Source organism: Ursus maritimus, unplaced genomic scaffold (genome assembly GCF_017311325.1).
Source record: "Ursus maritimus isolate PB19 unplaced genomic scaffold, ASM1731132v1 scaffold_8, whole genome shotgun sequence".
NCBI lineage: Eukaryota > Metazoa > Chordata > Mammalia > Carnivora > Ursidae > Ursus > Ursus maritimus.
Genome location: NW_024426996.1, coordinates 7,444,431 through 7,453,285, shown reverse-complemented (window position 1 = coordinate 7,453,285; position 8,855 = coordinate 7,444,431). Strand labels below are relative to the sequence as shown.

Here is an 8,855-nt window from a genome sequence, read left to right as displayed (position 1 = left end):
CACTTGCTCTTGTGCCTGTGTGCTCTCTCTCAAAATAAATAAATAAAATCTTTAAAAAATAATAAAAAAATAAAATTTATTTGTGGTTATCTGTATACTTAGGCATTTTATGTAGTTATTAGTATCATTCATTTACTTAACACATATTTATTGAGCATGTACTATGTGCAGACAGGCATTGTAGCTGGAAGTTGAACCACCCTAGCCAATCAAGATTATTGTTTGATGCAACTAAAATTTTGTGGTTGTTATGCAACAAAATATTGATAAATACAACATACTTATAATTATTAAGTCCTCATTGTGTTTAGTCTCAATAGAATACTTCTAAACCATGAATTCTACATTCTTGACATTCTCATTCTTGACCCTATCTCCTGGATTTATGTTTTTAGGAACAGTTTAATGAAGACATTATCTTCAAGGAATTAAAAGTTTGCAATTTTTTTATCCATAAATGAATAACATATATATAATCTAAAAAATTACTGAGTCACAGTCTTTTCCCTCCAGATCTTTGTAGTTGTTTCATTATTACCTTCTGGCATTTAGTTTATTCAACAAGTTTTTTTTTTTTAAGATTTTATTTATTTATTTGACAGAGAGAGAGAGCAAGCACAAGTAGGTTGAGCGGCAGAGGAAGAGGGAGAAGCAGGCACCCCACCGATCAGGGAGCCCAACATGGGGCTTGATCCCATGACGCTGGGATCATGACCTGAGCCGAAGGCAGATGCTTAACCAACTGAGTTACCCAGACACCCCATTGAACAAGTTTTTGACTGATTTTTTGTGTTCCTTTGGAGGCTGTATGTTTTTTTCTGAAAAAAAAAATTGTAATACATTTTTTAAATTCTTGAAATTAAAAAAAAATTCTTTAGGACATTTTTAGTGTTTACTTTTCTTTAATTGCTTTTGTCTTGAATCCCATGAGTATTTTCATTTTCAGACTAATGAGAGCTCATGAACATTTTCTATTACATAGTTTCATTATATGTTCTGCTCATTTTGTGTGTTTTCTGTTCTTTGATTTTATTAATTCATCAAAGTTTGCTTCTCAGTCCTCTGAATCCTATACTTACCATTTCTTTAAATCTCACTGATTTCACCTCTTCATCATTTTCCTCTTCATTCTAGGGGGAGAGGTGGTTTTCAAATTTTCTTCCTTATCAACAATTAAATGTTTGTAGTCACTTTTTAAAAAAATGCTAGGTGTATTGAGTTGTAACTTATAAACAGTAAGATTAAACCTTCTTAAGTCTATAGTTGAGACTAAGATTTCACAAATATATTTGGTCACCACTATAATCAATGCACTCTGGGAAAGAGTAGAGTGAGATAAGCAGGACACAAAGGATTGAATTTTGGAAAATGATCTTTTTGAGGGTCAGAAGGAAGAAAAATCAGAGGACTAGTTTTTAGCCTCAATTCCTGCTATCATTCCAGAAGATTTTAAGTACATACAGAGAATCCTTCTACCCTTTTGCCCTCTGTTATGTGCTGAATTGTGCTCCCCCAAATTTGTATGTTGAAGTCCTAACCCCTAGTATCTCAGAATGTGACTACACTTGGAAATAGGGCCTAAATTTTTAAACATAAATACAGTTAACAAAATGTAAAAATAAATTATGTTTTATTGTCTTATTTTGAAAATGACCTGAAATTTACTCACAAGTACAGTGGGAAGATTACATACAGACATGGGGAGAAGATGGCCAAGTAGAGAGGCTTGAAGCAGATCCTTCCCTCATGGTCCTCAAAAGCCAACCCTACCAACACCTTGATATCAGACTTCCAGCATTCAGAGCTTTGAGAAAATTGAATTTCTGTTGTGTAAGCCATCCAGTCTGTGGTACTTTATTATGGCAGTCTGTGTACTTTGTTATACATTCCCTTAACCTTTTGATTCACAATGAAGCAGAATTCCAATCATGGAAAATTCCAATTCTCCCAGGTCAGTGAATGCTACGGAACCATCCCACCCTTAGAACTGGGTAAGAGTGGCTCCTGTACTGCTATTGCTTTATAGAACACAATTTGGCCCTTTTCCTGCTAAACCGAACCCCAAAGAGCAAGGAATCTGTGGGGCCAAAAAGACAGGTTCACTCAGAACCTATGTCTTCCATTTTAGACAATGCTTTTGAGTAGCTGGTCTTTGAAATTTCTGCTCACAGTCCTTCCTGCTAGGGGCCAACAGTGCTTCCAGTATCTAAATCCTTAGACCCAACAGTATCTAAATCCTTAGACCCAACATGTAGTAAAAAACTCATAGGCCCAAGAGGTGGTGAAGCAGTGGGATGGGAGGAGGCTTGCCAAATAAAATACAGGATACCTTGTTAAATTTGTATTTCAAACAGACACCAAATAAGTTTTTAGTACTAGCAAGTTCTAAATATTGCATGGCACATACTTATATTAAAAAGGTATTATTTATATAAAATCCAAATTTTACAAATCAGCCATTTTTTTTAAACAATATAGGAACCCTAGCTGGGGTCATAGTTGGGCATTTGAGCTGGGTGTCCATATGCATAAGCACAAGGCCCTTAATGGTATCAGACCGAGTGGGCGGACATGATACAGGGAAGGCAGGACACATGCACCAACCAATTCTCCTTGAATCACCCATTCTGTCCAACACAGGAATTCTAAATTCAACCTGGCTTTCCAGGTCATTTTCAAAATAGGACAAGAAAAAATAATTTATTTTTACATTTTGTTAACTGTATTTATGTTTAAATATTCAGACATATGATGTTTGGGTCTCCATTTTCACTCTTGCCCCAGCTGTACAAATGTCAAGGGGTTAATATTGTGTTGCAGAAAATTGCCTTAAGAGGCAATGGTGTCATCAACCGCATTTAAAAGATGAGGAAACTAAGGCTTAGAGAAGTTAAATACAATTTGCTCAAAGTCATTCAGGTAGTGGAATCCATTTTCAATGTTAGATCTGTCTGAATATAAAGCAAATACTCTTCTTAAAAATTACATGTACTAAATGATTACTGTAGTTAATATTGTATTGCGTATTTGAAAGTTGCTGCAAGTAGATCTTGGAGCAAATATTCTTTATCACCAAAAATAATTTACTATATATAAGTTGATATATCTTTTGATCCCATCAGTTTACATGGGTGCATAAAGCTGGTGATATCCCATTTCATGGGATATCAAAAATAGTTATAACGAAATAGTAATCGTTCAGGCTTTGATCCTGAATTTTATGGATCTAGTCACTTGATTCTAAAGTGTGCCCACATTTGATAAAACTGTTGGCTCATGTTATACAGTTCAAAACACTGATTTATAAAATAGAATGCCGATTTGTAGTAATTTTTCTTTAAGGGAAATGCCAACCAGAGGATCAAATTAAAACACAGAAAACTGCCTGTTAGCCTAATGTTAGAAGAGAAAGGGTAAATATTCTCAAGGTAATATTTCCGTCAAGATAGGTGAATTGTCATATTCCACTCTAAGAATAATCCAGCCAACAGTAGGGAGGCAGTTGATACCCTCTGAAGCTCAACATACCCGGGTTTTTACTTCTTAAATTTAACATCTGCAGGCCTCAGTTTCCTTATTATGTAAAAAAGTCTTGTTGAAAGGGTTGAGATTATTCATGTAAAACTTCTAGCACAATATTACCATCATACCATGTATATATTATACAAAATAGTATACATTATAAATATCAAATACTATATTATTTATTAGTAGTATGCTATTTATTGGACTGTGCAATTTATCATTGTTCTATTTAACAACTCTCGCTAACCTGGAGAAACAGGCCATAAGCGCGCTTCCCAGGCGTAGAGGCGGGTACGAGTTACCATGGCAACAGCGCGCGCCTAGACATCTTCCGCTCGCGCGTCGCTGGGGAAGAAAAAAAGCCTAAGCTGCGTGTTGCGTCATCACCGCGCGCTCGTTTGGGCTCTCCGTGCTGTTTTGGAAGGTCCCGGCCCGGCTACCGTCGCCCCCCCCGCCAGGAATTATTTTTTCTTTCAACCTTTGTTACATCGCATCGAGCCTGCAAGACTGTAAGTACTAAAGAAAGAAAGAGGGCGAGCGAGTGAACATTAAAAGAGATGCCGCAGCACACTTCCCACCTCTGAACCCTCCCTATGTTTTCTTGATCCTATCAGCTTCCTCTCAGCTGGGATCGCGCCGCGTCAACTTCCGGGCGGGTGCCCGCCAGCACGGCCTCCGCCGCTCCCCTTCTTTGGCCCCTTTGTGTCCCCGCAGTATCGAGGCGCGGGCCCTGGCACGTCCTTTCTCGAGGCAGGGAGCATCGTAGTGCAGGGAGCCTCTCACTGTGGGCGGGCGCGCGGCCCGCAGGGGGGTTAGAGTGGGGAACGTGCCTGCGCGTGCTGGGGTAAGAGGAGGTTGCACGAGGGTCAGCGTGTGGTTCGAGGAAGGCGGGGCGGGCGGGGAGGGGGGAGACGAAGGGTAGTAGAAAGAGCAATGGAAATTTTTAAAAAGATATCCCTGTCCACCTTCTGATTATTGTGGCCTAACAATGAAGCGCAGCCATAATAGTCATCCTGTGCCACTGGCATGTTTGCGTGCTCTTAATTGCCTTGGGAATGAACTGCTAAGGCTTTGTATTTTATATTGTTTTCATGGCCTCTTTTGTCTTTTTATTTTCTTCCTGCAGATAGTTCATTTAAAGCTCTTAATTCCACAGGGTGGTGGTTTCTACCAATATGAATCTTTTCAACTTGGATCGTTTTCGCTTTGAGAAAAGGAGTAAGATTGAGGAAGTGCCCGAAGCAACCCCTCAACCCTCCCAGCCTGGCCCTTCTTCACCAATTTCTCTTAGTGCTGAAGAGGAGAATGCTGAAGGGGAAGGTAGCAGGGCAGGCACACCTGATTCAGATATAACTGAAAAAACAGGTGAGTTACAATGTTGCAATTTGATGTAGCATCAAGAGGTATTTTTAAAAGATGAAAGGCGGAAGAGATTCTAATATTCTTTATGTTGTGCATACTAATACATTGTCTTCCACCTTGCCCTTTAAAATACCGCTTTGGGGACGCGAAAGGCACCATATACCTACCGTCAGCTGAGCATCCATGGCTTCTTCAGCTTTATATGAGTTCTTGAAATATGGCCCAATGATGGAAGTTGATACCTTAATTTAATTTAGGTCACCCTTAGGTCAGGATAGTTGCTACTGGAAGAGAAACTAGGTGATTCGGACCAGTGATGGAGACTTTGAGTCTGTTGTTTGGCCAGGTGTTTACATTCATCTCAGTATATTTTCAAAAAATATTGCTCACTTAATATGAACCAGACTTTACTCAAGGTGCCTGAAGACAGCCTCTGGACAAATGAAGAGCAGATCACATTCAGATTTTGCCATCATTTGACTTCCTGGAGCTCCCCAGGGTGTGAATGAGTAATTGGTATTCTTCAAGGTGAAAGAACCATTTTTAACCTCTTCAGCAGATTGTCACAGACAATGGGATTTGAGAGGAAGCCAGAAATTAGCATTTCCATTTTAGTCTGGTTTCTTTGAACAGTTAACAGGATATATTTGAACTCTTATGTTTTAGGCACTGTGCCGAGTGCTTCACATTCTCTCATTTAATTTGCACAGCAGTTCCACAAGATACTATCCATATTTTGCAGAAAAGAGACCCAGAGAGGTTAGGTTGTTAGGAATTTGATAGAACTGGAACTCAAATCCAGTCAGTCTAGTTCTTGAACATAAACTTTTAATTGTTTACATTACGCAGTTTCTTATGAAGGGTAGAAGGAATATTAGAAGCTTTATTTTAATGGTTATTTTAGTGATACCTTTTTCTTTTTTAAAGATTTTATTTATTTAACAGAGATAGAGACAGCCAGCGAGAGAGGGAACACAAGCAGGGGGAGTGGGAGAGGAAGAAGCAGGCTCCCAGCGGAGGAGCCTGATGTGGGACTCGATCCCATAACGCCGGGATCACGCCCTGACCCGAAGGCAGACGCCCAACCGCTGTGCCACCCAGGCGCCCCTAGTGATACCTTTTTTAATAAAAAACTCAGTATTTCCCAAGCAGCTTTTACACTGATGTGGCCCTGACAAGATTGGTCACATGTCTGTCTTTATCGTTGGTGTCTTACTTTATTTGCTAGTCTTCTATTTGTACCAGTGATGGCAGACTCCCTACACATTATAATTTGAATAATATTTAAAAATCTTTGGGTATAATTGGAAAACGGGGGAATGATTTGGTAGGTTGAATTATGTGGTAATGAGGAGTCATAATTTTGAAAGGCTTTGTTTGTATAAAAGGTTCTGAACTCGTCCAGATTCTGTGAGGAACCACTGAAGCTTAGGAGTGCTGTCTCTGTTCATTCTTTAATAGGTGTTTACTTTGCATAACGTGCTTAGTTAATGTGTAGACGTCCAGGTACTTTAATATTTTAACAATAAATATATGAATTTGTTTCTTACGTAGTCAGAGAGGGCTGGGAAGGCCAGCATGTAGTCATGGGATTTTGGGTCCTTAAAAATCTCTACTGCTTCATTTTAGTTAAATGGAACATTGGACAAATTACTTAAAATCTGAGATTAACATTTTTTTCATCTATAGAATAAAAAGCACTTTGTAAACTGGAACACAGTGGAATGTTTTATTTATCAGTATTAGTATGTGAAATTCTTAATTGTCTCTTCTGGTCAGAAGATGCTGCGGTACCTTTTTTTTTTTTCCTGTTTAAGGAGATTTCATTCATCTTTATTGGGATTTTTTTTCCTTCGTATGTAAATTCCTCTTATAAACTGAGATTGCCTTTAGGAATCACATGGTTAGTCTTAATGACATTGGGAAATAGGAAAATTAAGTTTGTTCTGGGAATGGTGAGAATTTGTCCTACTAGGAATAGAGAGCTTTAAGAAAAGATGATTGTAGATGGTACTGTGAATTTGGGAGAATCTTGAAAACGAAGGCTAGGTGTCGTCGGTTTTACATTGTAGTTACTAGAGATCCATTAAAGCCTTCACAGATAGAAGGGTAAAATGATGAAAGAAAGTTGTTTTGTTAAAAAAAAAAAATCAGTCTAACAGTCCTTAAGTTTTGAAGGGAGAAAATTCCTTTAGGAAGTAGAAATAACAGTAGAAATGGTGAAGAAAGAGATATGAGGGATTTCAAAGAAAGGGCTAAGTTTTACAACCAAATCTGTGCGAGGAGTGAGATAAATAAGAATTTTAGTTTCGGGTCGTGTGGGTGGCTCAGTAGGTTAAACGTCTGCCTTCAGCTCAGGTCATGATCCCAGAGTCCTGGGATCTAGCCCCACCTTGGGCTCCTTGCTGAGCAGGGAGCCTGCTTCTCCCTCTTCCACTCCCCCTGCTTGTGCGTGTGCACATGCACGTTCTTTCTCTCTCTTTTTCTCTGTCAAATAAATAAAATCCTAAAAGAATTTTAGTTTAGGTAATTGAAGAAAAAAAAGGTAGTTTTGTACATCAGAATATGTATAAAGTACCCATTCTAACCTATTGGGCATGCCTTTAAAAATTCAAATAAGAATTAATTGTTCTCTCCCCAGTTTAGCATGTTGGATGAGACCTAAGGCAACTTAACATAGAGGTGGGGTATTCTGAATTGAATGTTGGAGCTTGGGCCTCTATATAGGACGAGATACTGAAGCTGGTTTAGGATCCTCACTAGATACGGTGGGATATGGATTTTGGCCTTACTACTTATTCTACCATTGTGTGATAATGCTATATTTGCTTATTTAGTGTTAGGGTCTAAATCAGGTCTAAATCATCTATTTCTTAAATAGAGTGGAAATTGTAAAAATTACCTGTCATGACTTTTTTAGCTAACCCTTTTAATTTTACCAATATTTCCTGCCATTCTCTTTCAGTTACTGTGCCACAGCCACACCTTTTCTTAAATATGCCAAGGACAGTGCAATCTTTCCTTCTTCCTCTTTGCTCTTCTTCCTCCAAGACCCTTCCTGCTGATATGTGCATATGACTCTGGGCTTAGTGAAATATTTACTGTCTTTAGAAGCCCTTTCCCTGATCACACTCTCTGAAATAGCAACTTCTCCCCCCGCCCCCAGCTTTACTCTTCTGTGTTTTTCTATGTAGTACTTATTTCTACCCATGATTCTATATATTTGTGTCTCCCTTATTAGGGCATAAGATCCATTTGAGCAGAGACTGTCCTATTCACCATTGCTCAGAGCAGTGACTGGCTGCATAGTAAGCTCTTAGTAAATCTCTGTTGAAGGAAGGGGTATTGGGTGATAAGTGGGCGATACTAGTACTTTGTACAAATTTTTAAAAGTAGCCTTCCTCTTTATGATCTTGAAGCAGTCTCATAGCCATCAGGCATTCTTCAGCCGTGGTTACTTGAAACTGCTTTTGATGCAGGATGGTCTTCCTTCATCCAGCCTTTGGATATGAGGGCATACACTTAACTTGTGGGCACCTCTCCCTCCCGTGTTTATTTTGCCCTTGTGGTGTCCAGTTATTAATGGTTATTGCTTGCTTACACATTGTTTTTTTCTTTTGACCTTTTTGAGAGCGCAGCGGGGTTTTGAGGGGATAAAATAATGGCAGATGAGTGAAAGAGGAGAGAGCTTATTATGTTTTATGCATAAAGAGTAAAAATAAGAGCAAAGCTGGATCTTAAAGAAACACCAGGAGGAAGGGACTTATAAATATATATAGTTGAAATAGTACAATGTAATAATTCAGGAAAATATTAAGCAGTGTAGAATTAACAATCCAATACAGAAATGATTATTCTTCCTGGAGAGGATTAGGAAAGGTCACAGAGAGATGACTTTGACTGGATCCTAAACAATGAATCAGTGCTTATTTGGTGAACAAAAGATGAAAATATACATTGCTTAGAAG

General features: G+C 38.6%; 1 protein-coding gene and 1 long non-coding RNA gene across 6 annotated transcripts in view; one reads left to right on the top strand and one right to left on the bottom strand.

Moving 5' to 3' along the window:
* Nucleotides 1–742: 742 nt before the first annotated feature.
* On the bottom strand, nucleotides 743–3,851 carry LOC103677905. The gene is made up of 3 exons (XR_572559.2): nucleotides 3,773–3,851; nucleotides 1,080–1,130; nucleotides 743–818 (listed from the first exon to the last, which is right to left on the bottom strand). It is a non-coding gene; the product is annotated as an uncharacterized LOC103677905 (long non-coding RNA).
* A 54-nt stretch (nucleotides 3,852–3,905) lies between these two features.
* Nucleotides 3,906–8,855, top strand: part of SMARCAD1 (SWI/SNF-related, matrix-associated actin-dependent regulator of chromatin, subfamily a, containing DEAD/H box 1) — a 76,501-nt gene continuing 71,551 nt past the window's right edge. Inside the window, exons 1-2 of one of the 5 annotated variants that reach the window (XM_040625228.1) lie at nucleotides 3,906–4,034; nucleotides 4,682–4,890. In XM_040625228.1, the coding sequence (XP_040481162.1) occupies nucleotides 4,701–4,890 (190 nt within the window). In that variant the 5' untranslated portion in view covers nucleotides 3,906–4,034; nucleotides 4,682–4,700. Of the gene's footprint in view, nucleotides 4,035–4,082; nucleotides 4,370–4,651; nucleotides 4,891–8,855 lie in introns of those variants that run through there. The other 4 variants (XM_008707155.2, XM_008707157.2, XM_040625229.1 and 1 more) reach the window with 4 other exon arrangements.